The sequence below is a fragment of the Chrysemys picta genome, chromosome 7, assembly GCF_011386835.1.
Source record: "Chrysemys picta bellii isolate R12L10 chromosome 7, ASM1138683v2, whole genome shotgun sequence".
Classification (NCBI taxonomy): Eukaryota; Metazoa; Chordata; order Testudines; family Emydidae; genus Chrysemys; species Chrysemys picta.
The window spans coordinates 29640009-29659108 of record NC_088797.1 but is presented as its reverse complement, the minus strand read 5'-3'; the positions used below and the strand labels follow the sequence as shown (position 1 = coordinate 29659108).

At 57.1% G+C, this 19100-nt stretch overlaps 2 protein-coding genes across 8 annotated transcripts; one reads left to right on the top strand and one right to left on the bottom strand.

The window, feature by feature from the left end:
* Window positions 1–1234: 1234 nt before the first annotated feature.
* On the bottom strand, window positions 1235–5189 carry C7H11orf68 (chromosome 7 C11orf68 homolog). 3 transcript variants are annotated; one of them, XM_065551096.1, is made up of 4 exons: window positions 4987–5127; window positions 4264–4396; window positions 3778–3968; window positions 1235–3462 (listed from the first exon to the last, which is right to left on the bottom strand). In XM_065551096.1, the coding sequence occupies exon 4, from the start codon at window positions 3432–3434 to the stop codon at window positions 2694–2696; it is 741 nt and encodes a 246-aa protein (XP_065407168.1). In that variant the 5' UTR covers window positions 3435–3462; window positions 3778–3968; window positions 4264–4396; window positions 4987–5127; the 3' UTR covers window positions 1235–2693. The 3 variants fall into 3 exon arrangements, with proteins under 3 accessions (XP_065407168.1, XP_005305537.2, XP_065407167.1); XM_005305480.4 differs by lacking the exon at window positions 4264–4396 and having other exon boundaries at window positions 4987–5189; XM_065551095.1 differs by lacking the exon at window positions 4987–5127 and adding an exon at window positions 4826–4952 and having other exon boundaries at window positions 3778–4396.
* Window positions 5190–6382: 1193 nt separating this feature from the next.
* DRAP1 (DR1 associated protein 1) lies at window positions 6383–16205 on the top strand. Of its 5 annotated transcripts, XM_065551091.1 has the most exons (8): window positions 6441–6568; window positions 9522–9603; window positions 10481–10553; window positions 11757–11850; window positions 12354–12473; window positions 13437–13527; window positions 13954–14039; window positions 14496–16205. In XM_065551091.1, the coding sequence occupies exons 2-8, from the start codon at window positions 9541–9543 to the stop codon at window positions 14647–14649; spliced, it is 681 nt and encodes a 226-aa protein (XP_065407163.1). In that variant the 5' UTR covers window positions 6441–6568; window positions 9522–9540; the 3' UTR covers window positions 14650–16205. The 5 variants fall into 5 exon arrangements, with proteins under 5 accessions (XP_005305536.1, XP_005305534.1, XP_065407164.1 ...); XM_005305477.5 differs by lacking the exon at window positions 9522–9603 and having other exon boundaries at window positions 6387–6568; XM_065551092.1 differs by lacking the exon at window positions 12354–12473 and having other exon boundaries at window positions 6434–6568.
* Window positions 16206–19100: the final 2895 nt, after the last annotated feature.

The following is a 19100-nucleotide window of genomic DNA, read 5'->3' as shown; positions in this document are numbered from 1 at the left end:
AGATTGAGGGCTGGGAAGGAATTTTCCCCAGGTCAGATTGGCAGGGACCTTGGGGTTTTCACCTTCCTCTGTGGCATGGATCACCTGCTAGGATCATCTGGGCATCTGTCACATCAATTCCCTGCCATCGCAAGGGCCTTGGGGACCATTCTCTGCCCAGGGCTCACAACAGATTAGTCTCCTGAGGACTGAAATGCTTTGGTCTAACTCAAATCACTGGAGTCAATACAGAGGTAAGAGGGTGGAACTGAATGGCTTGTGATAGTCAAGAGCATCAGCCTGGATGATCTATTGGTCCCTTCTGGCCTTGAACTCTATGAATCATCAAGTAGAAATCCACCACTCCAGCTTTTTTTTCTCATCAACTAGCCAAAGAGCGAGCAGAGGACAAGGCAGCAGGAATATGTCCCAGGTCCACTGTGGGTTATAAAGAACGTAAGGGAATGGATCCACTGGTGGCTCAGGGGGAGGAGATGCTGGGCTGTCTGTTTTTGGGGTTGGGGTTGGGGTGGGGGTCTCTTCCCCAGCTTCTAGACCCCAGGAATTCAGAGATGGCTCTTGGCCCAGTGTTGAGCTTAAAGCTGAAGTCCCAGTAAGAAACTACAGGGATCCCCGTTTCCTCTCCCTGCTTCAATTAGGCCATCTTAGATGTGCCATTACCTGTTCAGAGGATGGGGTGGGATTGGGGATCAAGGCTCCTGGGTTCTAGTCCCAGCTGTAGCTGGGGCCAGAAGTGAGGACGGCTGGGGAGCAGGGATGCAAACACACCATCCAGGGTTGTAGCTAAAGGGAGTTCCCAGCCACTAGGTGTCAGCTTATGCTCCTCCCTCTTCCAGCCCATCATTTTGGGTGCTGGTGGTGCCCCCTGCTGGCTAATCCACAGCCTGTATATTACACTCCGTGCCCTCTCCCACCCACATGCACCCTCTGCTATTTGTTTCCCCTCCCTCACCCCCCATTATCCTGCAGAGGCATCTCTGCTCCAGGCTGCCTTAACTCCAGTCATCAAGCAAGAGGCCAGGATTGTGTGAGAAGAGCTTTCATGTGTCCCACAGCAAGGCCCTCCTCCCCCCAATCTCTCCCCAGCAGGAGGGCAGCTACTTGCAGGGACACAGGACATGCCCCTCCCTTTGCACAGAAGGGGGGATGTTAACAGTGCTTGGGCCACCCAGCTGGCATTGGACCTGCCCCACCAGGGTGTTGTGGCCTCCTCACCCCAAGAAATAGAACCCCATTCACTGGAGAGGAGTTGTTTTTATTAATCCTGTTTACATCTCAAACACCCATTGAACAGCTGGCAGAAACACCCTGCAGGAAAGATACAACCCCCTTGCTCCACTGTCATCCCCAGGAGCCCTGAGGTTCCTTCCTGCTTTCCCTTCCCCACCAGTGAGGGTCAGGATTCAACATGCTCAAGCCCCAGGAGAGGCATTTTAAAGACAACCTTTGCATAGAGCAGAGCAGGCCTCTGGGCAAGGAGACAACAGCTATTCATGGTTCCTAAAGCAGGCAGAGGGGCTCCAGTGCTGTATCTACAACCCCTTTGACTGTTAAATGTCCCCAAAAGGGGGGTTAAACAATCCACGCCCTTCAGAGAACTTGACATACAGCCCTTTTCCAGGGTGGGAAGAGCCAGAGATGTATGTGCACAGACCCTATGTTCTGAGAGCTGTATGGGGAACAGGCTCAGTGAAGGATCTACAGTACTTAGTGGGGGTGGCAGTGGACACCTACTACTTCCTCCTGTTTTCCAAGAGCCATGGCCCTGCTCCTGTTACCCTCAGACACCTTAATGGGCCCTGCAGAGACCTGTGACTTCTTTCATGTGGCACCCTTTCCCCCACCAATGAGGGGCTGCAATGGCTAGAGAGAGAACTAGTTACTGAGAAGGCTGTTGGAAACATCACCCAGCTGCTGCTGCATGAGCAGTAGAGGAGGCAATTCTGAGCTCTAAGTGAGCTCTGTGTCTCAGGGAAAGGGCTTTCCTAAAGGACAGGCTACTGGGAGCTGTGGCACTTTCAACATACAAATATCCCTGGAAGGTAGTAGTGGTGAGTTGAACCCACAGCCCTAGCCCTCGGCTATATATTAACACACAGACCATGAAGGAGTTAATAAGCATGCAGAGTGGCACCAGCAAACCCCAGGGGCTTTGGGAATTTAAAGAGACAGTGCCAGTTGGTCGCAAGGACCTCCTGAGTCTTCTATGAAAGTGACTGCAGCCCAGGGGAGCAGAGGTGGCTTTCCAGGGAAACAGGGAGAACCTCATTAATATAGAGCCAGCTAGCGGCATGGTCAGTGCTGCATCATGCAGGAGTGTGCCAAACGTGGCTGAGAATCCTGCAAGATAGTCCACTGTCATCTTTAACAGAGGTGTGACCAGCAGAGACTACATCTCCCAGCAGCCAATGCTCCTCCCTGCTGACCGAAGGATCACAGCTAGTAGCAGTTACCAGCAGAGGACCTGTCCTTTGAAAGAGGGAGCCTGTTACAGAAGCGTGGAGCATTGCATGCTGGGATTTGTAGTCTGCGTGGGGCCTCCAATCCACTCTAGGTTCTATATACATTAAGTGCAGGCCACACCAAACAGACCAATCAAAATGTAATTAGTTTCAGAGCACAGTTGGGAGGCATTGGTGCCAGCTGTTGGAGAGGGGAAAGGAGGAACTGCCAGCTGGGGAGCGGGGCCCAGTCTAAGTCACCTCAGTGTTGCTGACTTTGTTGATGATACGGGAGCGGCAGGGGATGCACTCTAGGTCGAACTTGCTCTCGTAGATGGTGGGGCAGAGATGCCAGCGATTGTCCCGGTAGATGCCTAGGTAGGTGTAGACATCGGGCTTGTAGGAGAGCAGGCACTTGACGCCAGTGCCCCGGATGGCAGCGTCCGCATCCATCACCTTCTCCTCGTCGGTGAAGTCATCTGTGTAGATGCAGATGACATGCTTGCGGTCCGAGTTGGGGTAGCAGGGGCTGACTTTGGCCACCCCAAAGTGCCCCTCCAACACGGAGCGGGCAATGCCACTCCAGGCATGGTCCACCTTGAAGCCGGTGTCCAGGTGCATCAGCCACTTGCCGGTAAGGACGCAGTGGTTGAGTGCCAGCTCGCGGATAGTGTCGAAGGTGACATGGCGCCCACTGATCTGGAGCCGCTCCCAGGCCTCCTGCAGCCCCACCACATCACCTGACTCTGGACAGTAGTTTGGACCGTAGATGGCAATCCAGCCCACAGGCTCAGTGCGGCGCTCAGGGTCCCCAAAACGAGACACCCGCGAGGGCTGGTAGGTCTGCAGCCACTCCTCGAACTCGGCCCGTGGGGTCTTTCGTGCATCAAACACCACCCAGGGGTCCATGTCGGCTGCCATGGACTCAGCGGCCAGGTGCTCGGCCGAGAAGGCCCCTCCCTTCCCCATATCACCATCGTCCTGGTCTGACATCGCTCACTGGCTGGTGGAAGGATGGAACCTAGGATGGAAGGGTCAGGGAGATTGGAAGCAACACGATGATGTACCATCTAGCCCAATCTTCACAGCAGGACCTTGGCCAAAATCAACCCCTAGAGTCCATCCCCCAGGACACTGCCCAGTATGAATAGAGATTCCCCCACTCCCATTAGTACCCCCGATCTCCTTCAGGACTCTGCCCACTATGGATGGAGACCCCCATTAGCTCCCATCCCCGCACAGCAGGACTGTCCCCTATAACCCATCCCAGAGGCTCCTTGCCCACTGTTAATTGAGACACCCCATTAGTTCCCATCCATGAACCAGAATAATTTACCTGTGTTCGTGGGCTGCTGGGGAAGTGAACACAATGCAGGATGGGTATCCAAATGCAGGACGAGCAATCAAGGGCTTGTAACGAGCAACACTAATGTAAAGGCCACCTGGAAATGCAACTGAGGACCTGTGTAGCAGTGCTTGGCAGGCTGCCTGCTGTACATGCCCCACAAAGATGCTGCTTCAACTTTCCTATTAAAGAAAAATCATGGCTCACCGTGGAGGACAGAGAGCAGAGCACACTAAATGATCTGTACAGCTCAGTTAGAAACACTACTATGCCAACAGGGTATAAGCTCCAGATCCCCCACTGTGTCTTTTAAACTTGTCCTAGATCAGCTGCACTCAGCCACTTCCCCACTGGGACCCTTCCCCACACAGCACAGTGGGAAAGGCAGGGGGCATGACACAAACACTTCATGTACTGAGGCTAGCAACATCCATTCCTTTGTCAGGCCAAGAACGCTTGAATTGGCTTGTCCCGTACCACTTAGCGATTCTCGCCCACCCTGAAGATCCCTAGATTGTCATAGCACAGTGTCAACTTGAGGATTATGACTCTTCTCCCCTCAAGAGATGCTGCTGGTGGTACAGAATGAGATATGTCCCACCTCAAGGGGCTTTAAGGAGAGACAGTGGGAGTTAGTATCATTAACCTCTTTATTACAGATGGGATAAACTGAAATGCTGAAAGGGATTCACCCACCCAGCAGCTCTGAAGCAGAGCTGGGAAGAGAACCCAGGAGTCCTGCTTCCCTCCCACCCATTCTAACCCACCAGAGCCCACTCCCTCCCCCCAAAAGCTGGGAAGGGAACCCAGGAGTCCTGCCCCCCCCATTCTAACCTACCAGAGCCCACTCCCTCCCCCCAAAAGCTGGGAAGAGAACCCAGGAGTCGTGCCCCCCCATTCTAACCCACCAGAGCCCACTCCCTCCCCCCAAAAGCTAGGAAGAACCCAGGAGTCCTGCCCCCCCCCATTCTAACCCACCAGAGCTCACTCCCTCCCCCCAAAAGCTAGGAAGAACCCAGGAGTCCTGCCCCCCTCTCACTCTGAGCGAACGCGGAGCAAAGCCCGCGGGCACCTCCAGGGCTGCACACGGCGGCAGGGGACACCCCTCCGGCGCGCCCGCCAGGCCCCCTCCTCCCCACGCAGCGCCGCTGGGCCCCTCCCGAGACAGTTTCGCAAGCGCCCGCCAGGGCTAAGCCTCACCGGCCCCTTCCCACGCTCAGCTCCCGACCGCCCCCATACTGCAGCCCCCCCGCTCCGCCTCACACGGGGGTAACGGCCACGGGGGCGGGGCCTCGGCCTAACCCGGATGGGGAAACGCGGAGCCGGGAGGGATGAAGTGAGAGACCCGGATGTGGTACGGTGGTATAGGAGGGGCTAATCAGAGAGTGGGCGGGGGCTAGCGTACGGAAGAGGATTCTCTGGGGCTGGGGGCGGGGCTACAACAACCAATCCGCTCCAGCCTGAGCCCCTCCCCCCGCCCAGCAGTTTGTGGCTGTGACTCCAGCGCGCTCCGCGGTCCCTGTGCGTGCGCAGGCTCGTGGGGCTGGACTGCGGCCAAGACACCGCAGCTGGGTTTAGTGGCCCATGGCGGAAAGGCGAGCAAGGCATCGCAGAGGGCCCCAAGCCAATGGCAGGCTCATAGCCTGACCCTGAGCGGTGTTCTGTGGGAGTAATGGGTGTTAAACCCCCACTGGGGCCATTATACAGGGACTCCTCACCCGGTGCAGCCACCTCTGGGATGGGACACAGGCTGTTTATACAGGGCTCCCTTGCCCAGCACTGAGATGTAGCGGGGTAGGGCACGTGGCTGAGAGAGGGGGAAAGAGCCAAAGACATTCCCTCTGGGGCATCTGGCGTTGGCCACTGTTGGAAGACAAGATACCTTTGGTCTGACCCAGTGTGGCCGTTCTTACGTACATCAGTGCAAAAGCAAAGTCCCTCTGCCATCCTTAGTGTTCCAGGAGAACCTCAGACCCATGGATAGCGATCTGTGGAACTCAATCTACCTGCTCAGGGAAAGGGGGCTTGCCTCAGACCCTCCATAGGGAGGTGGGGAGGGCACAGAGACTTCATAGCCCCCCCATCTCTGGTGGTGGGGGCCAACCTGGGACACCATGGATCCTCCATCTTCCAGGGATGGGGAGCAAGCAATCCCAGGGAGCCCATGTCTCAGGAACTGGGTGGCTTTTGGAGGGCCTCCATAGCCTGGTGATGGGGGACCCCAGGACCCTTTGGCATGGAGGAGGGGCTGTAAGATCTGCTTTCTCTGGGATGGCTGGAAGAGGGAGAAGAGAGGAGGCGGAATAGCAGATGGAGGACACCAGTCCTGGTGGCTGGTAGAGAGAGTAGAGTTGTGGGCCCCTAGGTCCTGGTACTGCGGGAAGGGGGACCCTGAGGCAGGGGGGAGACACTGGAGGTGGCATTGGAGGACCCCGTCCTGTGAGAACGGAGAAATGCGGTGGGAGGGGGAGATCGGGGGCGGGGGACGGAAAGTCACAGGGGGGCACCTGTGCTAAGGGCGAGGGGGGTCCCAGCGCGCGGGGGGAGGGGGCTGGAAAAGGGAGGAGTCAGGGGGGAAGGGCAATGGATGGAGTCAGCCCGGCGCTGGCATGTTCCGGTGGCGCTAGGACCCAGGCGGCCGGTGTGGCGGCGGGCGACGCCGGGAGCCGGCGGGGCGGAGCGCGGCGGGGCGGGCTGGGGTCGCTGCTGCCGCTGCTGGAGACTGAGCCTGAGCCCCGCGATGCCGAGCAAAAAAAAGAAATACAACGCGCGCTTCCCGCCGGTGAGTGCGGGTCCGAGCCCCCGGCTGGCACCCCCAGCCCCCGGCTGGCACCCCCAGCCCCCGGGCCGGCCTAGTCCCCCCCCGGCACCCCCCCGGGCCGGCCTAGCGACCCCGGCACCCCCACCCCGGCCTAGCTCCTCAGCACCCCAGCCCGACCCCCCCCGGGCCGGCCTAGCGCCCCAGCACAGCCAACCCCCGGGCCGGCCTAGTGCCCCCCCCCCGGTACCCCCAACCCCACCTCCCCGGGCCTAGCGCTCCCCCCCCCAGCACCCTAACCCCAGCCCCCGGGACGGCCTAGCTCCCCGGCATCCCTAACCCAACCCCCGGGGCTGGCCTAACCTACCCACAGGCACCCCTTAACACCGTCTCCCTGGGCTGGCCTAGTGCCCCCTGATCCCCCCAGCCCTTGGACCGGCCAAGCTCCCCAACCCCAGCACCCCCAACCCGACCCCCCCCCCCAGGCCAGCCTAGCTCTCCCTGGCACCCCCAACCACACCCCCTGGTCCGTCCTAGCGCCCCCCCAGCACCCCTAACCCAACCTGCTCCCGACCTAGTGCACCCCCCCACAGCACCCCTAATCTGACACACACACCCTGGCACCCCTAACCTGACCCTCCCCCTGGGCCGGCCTAGCCCACCCACAGGCACCCCTTAACCCCATCTCCCCAGGCTGGCCTAGCAACCCCTGGCACCCTTAAGCCAACCTCTCTGGTCCAGCATGGCACCCCTGGGCCGGTCTAGCCCACTCGTGGGCAATCCTCATACTCATGCCCCTGTTCCAATCCTTCTGGCCCAGCCTAGCCCCCAACACCCCATAAGACGCTCTCCCCACACCGCTGGGTCAGCCTGAGCCCCTGTGAACCCCGCATCCTCCCCCACACCAGGTCTGGCCTAGCTCACTCCTTTCCCAGCAAGTCCAGCCCACCAGCCTCTTTTTTCCAAAGCCTGGACCTATCCCCCCAGGCCCAGTTTTCCTCTTCCTCCCTTTACTGGCCCCAGTCCAACATTGTCTCCTTCCCCCATAGGGATGCTTCTGCTGCCTCCTCTTTTATAGGGTCCCCTGTGCACTTCAGAGACATACTTGGACTCTCCACTTCTCCCTATAGTGTGTGCCTCCTATATAGGACTCCCCTGCTGTCCCATAAGGATGTTCCTGCTACAGTCTTCCCCCTACAGGGATCCCCACAGCCCCATATAGGGATTCCTCCCCATACCACCCACTGCTAATCCCCACAAGGATGCCCCTTCCCCCTGAAGACCCTTCCCCCTATGATCTGGCCTCATTATGTTGATCTCCCACCTCTTCAGGGATCCTCTGGCAACCCCCTCCCTGATGAAGTCTCATCTCCCCTCCCATGACCTCTCTGGTCAGTGCACCCAATCCATATAGGGGTCTGGCTCTTCATGAACACCCCCTAACTATATTGAACTGCCTCCCTCACCCAAAGGCTCTCTTTTCCCACTCCCCCAAAGGATGATGAATTCCCCACACCTATCCTTTGGGACACCATCTCTGGTGGGCCAATGGGGGAATGTGTGCAGTTCAGACTATCTTGTCCAGTGAGACTGTGGTCTGCCTTAGGATTCCTGGGTTCTATCCCTGGTTCTGGGTGGCGAGTAGGGTCTAGTGGGTTACAGCGTGGCCAGAGGGGTCGGGGGGAAGGCGGGTTGCACGGGAGCCAGGACTCCTGGGTTCTAACCCAAGCACTGCCATGTGTGCTGTCCTAGTAAGGGTGGAAGGGACACTTCCCTCTGCTCCCCTTTCCATAAAATGGGTTCATTCCGGACTCGCCTCCCCGGGGACTCTACTGTAGGGTGGAGGACCTCAGTCAAAAGTGGGAAAGGTTCTTATTGGAATGGCAGGAGGGGGCTGCCACTGTGGAAGAAGTGGATAGATTTACTGTTTATAGGCCTCCTTTTTCCCTGGGATTCAGTGGGGCCTACTCACACCACAAAGCACTCCTTTTCTATCTCGGTCACATATTCAGCATTGGGGTAGGATGGGAGCTGAAAGCAGCCTGGTCAGTTTCAACTTCTCTTCCCTGTCAGTTTCATTTCCTCCTTTCCTGGGTTGGGGTCCCTGATGCCTCCCCCCCACCAAATGACTGAAATCTGCTTTGCCATCCTCAAATGATTAAAAATCTGGGATCAGGCCCTTAAAAAACATGATTAAAAAAAATCAATGGGGGGGTGTATTTTGTTTGCCTTTTGCTCTGGGGAGGAGCTTTTAAGGGTCAAGATGATAAGCTTTAAATAAAAGCTGTGATTCTCCCTGAATCTCTTGAGTCAACAAGCTGGGGATTTATACTGTGAAATTGATGGTAAGATCATGAGAGTTGGCAGCACTGAATCTAGCCCCCATCCCCCTTCAGTTCCCAAAGCTACGGTTCAGACTTTGTGGTTAAGACTGGGACTGGATGGGCTGGAGATCTGTGTTCAGTGCCTGGCTGTGCTATATATTCCCTCTGTGACTTTGGGCAAGACATGTCTCTTGAAAAAAGCAACAGAGGGTCCTGTGGCACCTTTAAGACTAACAGAAGTATTGGGAGCATAAGCTTTCGTGGGTAAGAACTTCACTTCTTCAGATGCAAGTAATGAAAATTTCCAGAGGCAGGTATAAATCAGTATGGAGATAAGGAGGTTAGTTCAATCAGGGAGGGTGAGGTCCTCTGCTAGCAGTTGAGGTGTGAACACCAAGGGAAGAGAAACTGCTTCTGCAGTTGGATAGCCATTCACAGTCTTTGTTTAATCCTGATCTGATGGTGTCAAATTTGCAAATGAACTGGAGCTCAGCAGTTTCTTTTTGGAGTCTGGTCCTGAAGTTTTTTTGCTGTAAGATGGCTACCTTTACATCTGCTATTGTGTGGCCAGGGAGGTTGAAGTGTTCTCCTACAGGTTTTTGTATATTGCCATTCCTGATATCTGACTTGTGTCCATTTATCCTCTTGTGTAGTGACTGTCCAGTTTGGCCAATGTACATAGCAGAGGGGCATTGCTGGCACATGATGGCATATATAACATTGGTGGACATACAGGTGAATGAGCCGGTGATGTTGTAGCTGACCTGGTTAGGTCCTGTGATGGTGTTGCTGGTGTAGATATGTGGGCAGAGTTGGCATCAAGGTTTGTTGCATGGGTTGGTTCCTGAGTTAGAGTTGTTATGGTGCGGTGTGTGGTTGCTGGTGAGAATATGCTTAAGGTTGGCGGGTTGTCTGTGGGCGAGGACTGGCCTACCTCTCAAGGTCTGTGAAAGTGAGGGATCATTGTCCAGGATGGGTTGTAGATCACTGATGATGCGTTGGAGAGGTTTAAGCTGAGGACTGTAGGTGATGGCCAGTGGAGTTCTGTTGGTTTCTTTTTTGGGCCTGTCTTGTAGCAGGAGGTTTCTGGGTACACGTCTGGCTCTGTTGATTTGTTTCTTTATTTCCTTGTGTGGGTATCGTAGTTTTGAGAATGCTTGGTGAAGATCTTGTAGGTGTTGGTCTCTGTCTGAGGGGTTGGAGCAGATGCGGTTGTACCTCAGCGCTTGGCTGTAGACGATGGATCGTGTGGTGTGTCCGGGGTGGAAGCTGCCCGCCAACCTTAAGCATATTCTCACCAGCAACCACACACCGCACCATAACAACTCTAACTCAGGAACCAACCCATGCAACAAACCTCGATCCAGCCCTAGGTCAGGGACTGGCTGGTTCCAAGGGGCATGGAATGGGATCTGGGGCCTTTTGCTGTTAGGGCAGGAGACTGGCTGGTTCAGGGAAATGAGTTAAGGTGCCTTTCCCCTCTAGGGGGCGCTCTCTCTGGTCCACATAGCCATGTTCCTGGCACTGACTGTTGATAGGAGGGTGGGGCCCTGGGGGCAGTTCATAACACCCCACCCCTGATATTAACTATTTCCTCTCGTCTCCCCTCCAGGCCCGGATCAAGAAGATCATGCAGACGGATGAGGAGATTGGGAAGGTGGCCGCTGCCGTCCCTGTCATTATATGTATCCTTGGGAGTGCTGTGGTGCCCAGCTCCCACTCCTGAAACCCCAATTGCCGCCTTGTGCTCCGGCCAATCCTGGGGGATCTCCCTCTCAGACAGGCTTGGTTCATCATCCTGTAGGTTTCATTGCCCTGGCTGGTGGCTAATTACAACAACAGGTTAGACAGAGAATCAGAGGCAGCTCATCTAGTGGTTCAAGTGGCGGGAGGAGGATGGGAGTCAGAACTCCTGGGTTCTGTCCGAGCTCTGGGAGGGAGTGGTCTTAGACTGGGGCGATGGGAGGGACTGGGAGCCAGGTCTCCTGGTTCTATCCCTACCTCTGGGAGGGGAGGAGGGCTAGTGGGTCAGAGCAGGATGGGGGATGGCTGGGAGCCAGGACTCTTGGGTTCTATCCGCATGAACTATGATCCGAGTACAGAGGTGGGCAAACTACGGCCTGCGGGACACATCCAGCCCGCGGGACCGTCCTGCCCAAGCTCCTGGCCCGGGAGGCTAGCCCCGGCCCCTCCTCCACTGTTCCCCCTCCCCCGCAGCCTCAGCTCGCTCGCTCGTTCTGCCATCAGCCCAATGCTCTGGGCGGCAGGGCTGTGAGCTCCTGGGGCAGCGCAGCTGCAGAGCCCGGCCTGACCCGGTCTCTGTGCTGCGTGGTGGCAGTGGTGGCGTGGCCCAGCTCCGGGTGAGGGGGGTTGGATAGAGGGCAGGGGAGTTCGGGGTGGTGGGCAGGGGGTGGGGATGTGGATAGGGGTCAGGGGGGAACTGGGGTTGAATGGAGGCAGGGGTCCCGGGGGGGCAGTCAGGAAGGAGTGGGGGTTGGATGGGATGGCAGGGGCAGTCAGGGGACAAGGAGAAGGGGTGGTTGGATGAGGCAGGGATCCCAGGGGGCTGTCAGGAATGAAAGGAGGGGTTGGATGGGGCAGCGGAGCTCCGGGGGTGGTCAGGGGACAGGGAGCGGGGGTATGTGGATGGGGCAGGGGTCCCGGGGGGGCCGTCAGGGAATGGGGGGTTGGATGGGGCAGGAGTCCCGGGGGGGGCAGATAGGAGGTGGGGGCCAGGCCACGACCCCCTTCCCTAACCCTCCCTCCATACAATTTATGAAACCCAATGTGGCCCTCAGGCCAAAAAGTTTGCCCACCTCTGTCCTAGTACAAGCGGTGTTCTGTTCTGATCCCAGTGCTGAGTTCCCTTAACCCTTGGCTTGCCCTAGCCCGGGCGCTGGAGCTCTTCCTGGAGTCGCTCCTCAGGAAGGCCTGTCAGGTGACACAGTCCAGAAATGCCAAGACCATGACCACCTCCCACCTGTAAGTACCCTACTTCCACCTGCATTCCCCCCTCTTCTGCCCAGCTGGGGACTTTTTGACCTAACCCCTGCAGTACTGGAGCAAGGAAATGCCAGATCTACTCCACAAGCAGACCTGCCCTGCTACGGACAGACTTCTCTCACTTTTCTTGGAGCAGGGGGCTGGGAGCCAGGACTCCTGGGTTCTGTTCCCTGCTTTGCCACCAACTCGCTGTGGCACTTCTGGACAGTCCCTTCCCTTCCTCTGTGCCTCAGTTTTCCCCCTTTTCAACTGGGGGGAGGCAGGGGTGAAGCTCATGGAGGTAATGGTGATTAGTGTTGTTATGGAGGGGGAAGGGGTGGCTTTAAACCCTGCATCCCCAGCTGGGATGGATACACCATGGGGGGTCTCTAGTAGCCCTCAGGAAGCCAATAGGGGCTGGGGGTCAGGTCCCCAGGGTTTCTGGGGGTGGGGGTGCTACAGTCCCCTCCCCCAGAGTCTGAGCTGCTCTCCGCTCCCTGCAGGAAGCAGTGCATAGAGCTGGAGCAGCAGTTCGACTTCCTCAAGGATCTGGTGGCCTCGGTGCCTGACATGCAGGGAGATGTGGAGGATAACCACGCTGAGGGCGAGAAGGTCTCCAGGAGGTGGGCAGTAGGAGGCGCTGTGCTACAGGGAGAGGGGCAAGGGCTCAGTAGGTGGTGCTCTTCCCTTGCACCCTGTGCTGGCCGATGTCCCAATGTGCCACCATGGGCACTGTGCTACAGGGAATGAGGCAGGGGCTCAGTAGGGGGCACTCTCCCCTCACAGCCAGGGCTGGCCTTGATGCCCCATTGTGCTGCAGGGAGCGGGTGGGACTCAGTACCGGATGTGCCCCCTTTCAGTCACTGCTGGCCCCAGCACAGCACTAGGGGGCGCTGTGCTGCAGAGAGACACCGACAGATGGTGGTCACTACAGATGCGATCACACTTCACTAAGAATCTGGAAACGAACTCCAGTGTCCTAGCTCAATTCCCATTCTGCTGATTCCATTCTGCCTCCCAAAACCCCTGCTCTGCCGTCAGAACTCGGTGTGGGGCTTCTCTTTGCTTCCTACCCCGAACCCATGCCGTGTTGCTGTGTGCTGTTACCCAGCCACCATGCCACACACCAGAGATGTCTACACTCCAGTGATGTGGCAAAGCGATTCCTAAATACCTCTTCCCCGTTGCATCCCACGGGGGATTGGGACACGTCGTAGGTGACTGTCCCAGTGGGGAGTGCTGTGGCTGGGTTGGGAGCTGGGAGGTGGAACCCCAAAGCGTTGCTGTAGATCATTGGGGTGGTATGTGGCCAGGGAGCCCTGGTGTGGAGTCAGGGGACTGGGTTGGTGACCTTTGGGTGCGGTCAAGAGATTCCTTCTGCACCAATCTCTGCTGGAGCCCCCATCCGTTGGCAGTGCCCCAATGACTCCTTGTGTCAGAGGGGTAGCCGTGTTAGTCTGAATCTGTAAAAAGCAACAGAGGGTCCTGTGGCACCTTTGAGACTAACAGAAGTACTGGGAGCATAAGCTTTCGTGGGTAAGAACCTCACTTCTTCAGATGACTCCTTGGTCTTTCTCCGGATGCAGGGGCCGGAAGCCGGGCAGTGGGCGGAAGAACGGCGGCACTGGCAGCAAAGGAAAGGACCCAAAGCAGTCAGGCACGGACTCCGAGCAGGAGGTGAATCTGGCAGGAGGTGTCTCCCAGCCCGCAGGCTCCGTCCTGCATGCAGCAGTGCCCCGTCCTGGCTGAGCCTTGCTGAGGTGCATGGGGAGCTGAGTGAAGGGGGTAGTCCCCCATGGGGCACAGATGGTGAAGGGTCTGGAATGCCATCCCCTCCCCCTGTCTTAGGAGGTTCCTCTCCTGGCTGCCTCCCTGTATGATCTATGGGCTGAGTATCCCAGGAGGGGTGTAGGGTCTGGTGGTTACAGCAGGGGGCGATGCTGAGAGCCAGGACTCTTGAGTTCTATTTCGACCCGGGGTGAGTCCCTTTCCACTCTCTCTGCTTCAGTTACCCATGAGGCCAGCTCTGGGGAGCATCAGTCACTGTGTCCCTCAGGTGGTGCCATCTCCATGCTGAGTTCTCTGCTTACCCTGCCCCCACAGGAGGATTCTGAGGACAGCGAGAGTGATGGGGAGGAGGAGACGTCCCAGTCCACGCCCCCCAGCCGCCCTACCACCCACTTCCCCAGGTACGAATCGGGGCCTGTCCAGTCAGGATCCAGAGGGCCTCCCATGCTCAGTAGTGCTGACGGGCTGGGCAGTGGCTGCTTGGTGCTTAGATCTTGGGCTGGGGGGACAAGAGTTCTGGGTTCTATCCCTGATTCAGGGATGGGAGTGGGATCTAGTGGTTAGAGCAGAGCATTAGCTACTTAAGGGTAGTGATAACTAGAAACCTAATAGCAGTAAGTATGATCCAGATGGAGCCTGATCCCTGTTACAGGGGTGGGGGCATACCAGGTTGGATGGGCCTCTCGCCCCGATGGAGGGGGTGGCTACCAGACTGGATGGGACTATGGGTCTAATCCAGGGTGGGGATACTGGAAGGGCCCCTGGATCTGATTGGGCCAAGGGTTGGGATGAGGAATGTGGGGTAGATCTCCCCTCCCCCACAATAACCTTCTTCCTTCTCCCCTCCCTGGCTCCAGCTCTCCGGCGCCATATTTGCACTTCACCTGCCCCCCACAGTCCACCATGGCCATGCCCGTCTCCGTGCCCCCGGCCCTGCCTGCCATGATGCCCTCTGCGCCAGCACCCCCCGCCCCAGCGCAGGACGAGGAGGAGGAAGATTATGACTCGTAGCCCCGTTTCCTTTTAGTTTGTTTTAGTTGCTGCATTCGGGGGGGAGGGGGTGGTTCTTAAATTTATTAAAAAAAGAGAGAAAAGCATTTTACCTCCACGTGGTTTGTTTTTATTGTGTCCCTGGGTTGGGCTCGAACCCCTGATTCTCAGAGCCCAGATCACCTCGTCCCTCCCCACTGTGTCATCCCTCTCTGTGGCGCCTTCCCCAACAGACAGAGCGTGACTGAGCCAACCCAGTGATTAGCTGCAGGTGTCTCCAGAGATGGGAAATGGGGACAAAACAGCCACCCCAGCTTGTGAAACCTCCCCCCCTTTCATTGTGGCTTGATTTCTCCCTCCTCAGCCCCAAGGAATCAGGGGGGGTCTTTCCCAGAGAGTATAGGGCTAGCACTTACATTGGTGTTACGGGTGTGATCCAGGCTTTGTCTAGGACGTTCAGTTCCATTCCAGGCCTCCGTGTTGTCAGTCTGTCAGATCACGGGGTTCTTTGGTGTTGGGTAAGATTTTTTTCAGTGGTGCCCTCAGCTCTGTCCCCACCCAGCAACCATGGTTCTTGGTGGGGGGGCTGAGCTCTATTTTTCTTAGAAGCAGGATATTTGGTTCCACCCCAGCCCTGGTTCGGTGTCCCCCTTTTCTCTGGCCCCAGCACTACTCTCTCAGATCCTGGGGTGGGGGCCTCTTTGTACTGGCTGGTCCTACATCCATTGGAGGAGGGAGGGATACAATGAATCTCACAAGCAGCTTCTCCCCCTGCCCCCCATCACTGCATGTGAAATTCACTTGGCTCTGATGATTGGTTTGGGATGACTCTGAAGTAGGAGGTTGTAATTAGAGCGGGAGAAGGAGTCCCCCCCACATGAAAGGACTCAGTGTCTCTGGGCATGTCTATCCTGGGCTTAACTGTATCTGCCACTGGAAGATGGTCCTGTGGTTTCACCCATCAGAATCCCCAACACACACCCAGCTGCCTCAATTTCACCCCCGGGATGGGGGCGAGGAATCTGTGAGCTACGGGGCTTTTAAGCACTCTTTTTAAAAATGAATGTCCCAGGCGCTGTATGTTCTCAATCCTTCATGCCATTTGCATGTCCCCCTCCAAGTGGGACTGGAAGCTAGCACTCTTGGGAAGGGAGTGGGATCTAATAATTAAAGCAGGGAAGTGCTGGGAGCCAGAACTCCTGGGTTCTTTCTCCCTCTCCCTCCCTGTCCTTTCTCTCCCTGGATATTGAGTGGATTCAATCTCCATTCTTTTCTTGCGGATAAACCCCAGGGCTCCATCACCTCACCCATGTGCAGTGTAGTCCTATGAGGCAGGAATTTCCACAGCGCCTTTTCACACCTATCTGTCCTGTTGGGAATGGGTTGTTTCCATGTGGGCGGTGGGTCCTGGCATCCCTTCAGGGCAGGGGTGCTTTAAGCTATCTTGGGGTGGGAGAAATGGGGATGAGGGGTTAAACGCTATGTGGCTTGCGGCCACCTTGAGAGCTGGGATGCTGCGACTTTTAACGCGTTTGTTTGATTTTTTGTATTGACTCAATAAAGTTCTGATTTCACTAGAATCTGTCCGTGTTTAGGATGAAATTTACAATGGGGTAGTTCTTATTGGAGAAGGGCAACAGAACTGGCCAGGACTCCTGGGTTCTATCCCCAGCTCTGGGAGGGGAATGGGGTCTAGAGGGCTGGGAGCCAGGACTCCTGGATTCTATCCCTAGCTTTGCTACTGATTCAATGTGGCAGGGGAGAGCTTTGTCAGGGTGTTTGGAATGAGCTGTGGGATCCTTGGCAGCTGCAGGGACTGGCTGAGCATCCCTGCTCCCAAACACCAGTCCCATTGGCCTGGACTACATCCCCCAACATTCCCCTCCCGCTTTGGCCTGGGCTATGGCAGTCTCCCTCCCTCCCCCCCCAACCAGGTGAGATCCCACCCCTCCCCACATTGACATAGGCTGGTAGTTTGTCCCCCTACCCCTGCAGACTGCCCCTTCCCCATCCCCTGCGGCCTGGGCTGAGTCCCCTCTGTACCTCCCCAGATGTGGGAGGCTTAGGGATACCTAGTGCCCATGCCTGCAACCCCACCTTAATCTTGGGTGCCTCCCCCACTCCCCTACAGAGAAGTCATCAAGAGACTAGCTTCTAACCCCCTTCCATCTAACAGTCCCCACACTCCACTGCAGCTCCAGTCTCTTCCCAATCCCCTGGTGCAAGTGCATCCTCCTCTGCAGCACCTGCCTCTCTGTCCCCCAGCTGGGCTGGTGCCCCATCCTCTCTCTCCCAGGGGGAGCAGGGAGGTGGCTGCATCCCTGGGGGGGTTTCGATCCTTGTTCTAAGTGCCTTGGAAAAAGCTTTCACAAGCAAATTCCTGTTCTTCTCTGGGAGGATCAGCCCCTAGAGGGGGAGACCATTCACCTTATCACTGTGCCCACAACTATGTAGGAACTGGTGCTAGAATCAGGTATGTCAGGATTCCTGGGTTCTTTCCCTGGCTCCTCCCCCTGGCTCTGAGGGGGAGAGGACAGGCTAGAGCAGGGGTAGGCAACCTATGGCATGCGTGCCGAAGGCGGCACGCGAGCTGATTTTCAGTGGCACTCACACTGCCCGGGTCCTGGCCACCGGTCTGTGGGGCTCTGCATTTTAATTTAATTTTAAATTAAGCTTCTTAAACATTTTCAAAAATGTATTTATTTTACATACAACAATAGTTTTGTTATATATTATAGACTTATAGAAAGAGACCTTCTAAAATCATTAAAATGTACTACTAGCACGTGAAACCTTAAATTAGAGTGAATAAATGAAGACTTGGCGCACAGCACTTCTGAAAGGTTGCCGACCCCTGGGCTAGAGAGAGCCCAGCCAAGTGTAGTCTTCAAATTAAGGCTGGAGATCTTTCCCGAAGAACCAACCACAGGTTGCTGGGCCCAGTAGAGGGCGACCCTGGGCTGTGAGAGACAGGAGCGCAGACTGAATAGGCTAATGTTCCCTTTGTCCTAGTTGTCTGCAGGGCTGTAGCCCTCCTGGTCCCAGTATATTAGAGAGACATGGGGATGGTCCCATAGCCGATATTACCTTACTCCCTTGTGTTTCTTTGCACTACTGACCATCCTGATCCTGGTGTTCAGCTATAGGACATCTGTGCTGGCTGACACCAGGTCAGAAAAGGCACTGGCAACATGACCAGATGTCAGGAGAGGAACCATGGGAGTTTTCATTTGACCCCTCCCACTCCCAAAATTCCTGGAGTTTCTGGTAGGCCTCTCATAATGCATGGATGCATAAACGGAAATCTCAAGTAGGAGAAGGGAGGTTCTATTACCTCTCTATTTGGCACTGGTGCAGCCGCTGCTGGAATCCTGTGTCCGGTTCTGGTGCCCACAGTTTAGAACAGGGGTCTCAAACACGCGGCCCACGAGCCCCTCGCAGCCCCTCCCCCAGTGTTTACCAGAGCGGCCGGACGAGCACCGGGAGCGGGACAGGCTCCGTGCCTGCCCTGCCCTGCGCAGCTCCGGGAAGAGGCTGGAAGGGGGGCGGAGGGGCTGTGTGTGGCTGTTACTTTAGGCAGCGCCCCCAGCAGCTCCCATTGGCCGGGAACGGGGAACCGCGGCCAATGGGAGCTGCTGGAGGCGGTGCTTCAAGCAACAGAAATGCACAGCCCCTCCACACCCCCCCCGCCCCATGTTCCAGCCTCTTGCGGGGGCAGGGCAGGCAGGGATCCTGCCCTGCCCCCAGTACGTGCCAGGCCAGATCCTGCCCCCTGAAGCCCTCCTGCAGCCGAACCCCTTGCCCTGAGCCCCCTGCCGCACCCTGAACTCCTGCCATACCCTGCACCCCTCCTACACCCCTACTCCCTGCCTCACCCCACACCCCTCCTGCATCCCAACCCACTGCCCTGAGCCCCCTGCTGCACCCTGCACCCTGACCCCCTGCCTCACCCCTCACCCTTCCTGCATCCCAACCCAGTGCCCTGAGCCCCCTGCCGCACTCTGCACCCCGACCCCCTGCCATACCCTGCACTAGGGTTACCATATTTCAACAATCAAAAAAGAGGACTGGAGGAGCCCCGCCCCCGTCCTGCCCTAGCCCCACCCCTGCCCCTTCCACTCCCTCCCACTTCCTGCCCCCTCAGAACCCCCAACCCTCCCCCCCACGCCTTGTCCCCTGACTGCCCCCTCCTGGGACCCCTGCCCCTAACTGCCCCCCAGGACTCCACCCCCTACCTAAGCCTCCCTGCTCCTTGTCCCCTGACTGCCCCCTCCTGAGACCTTCCCCACATCCTAACTGGCCCCCTAGGACTCTACCCCCTACCTGTCCCCTGACTGCCCCAACCCTTATCCACACCACCACCCCCAGACAGACCCCTGTGACTCCCACGCCCCATCCAACCACTCCCCACCCCCTGACAGCCCCCCCCCCAAACTCCTGACCCATCTAAACCCCTCTGCTCCCTGTCCCCT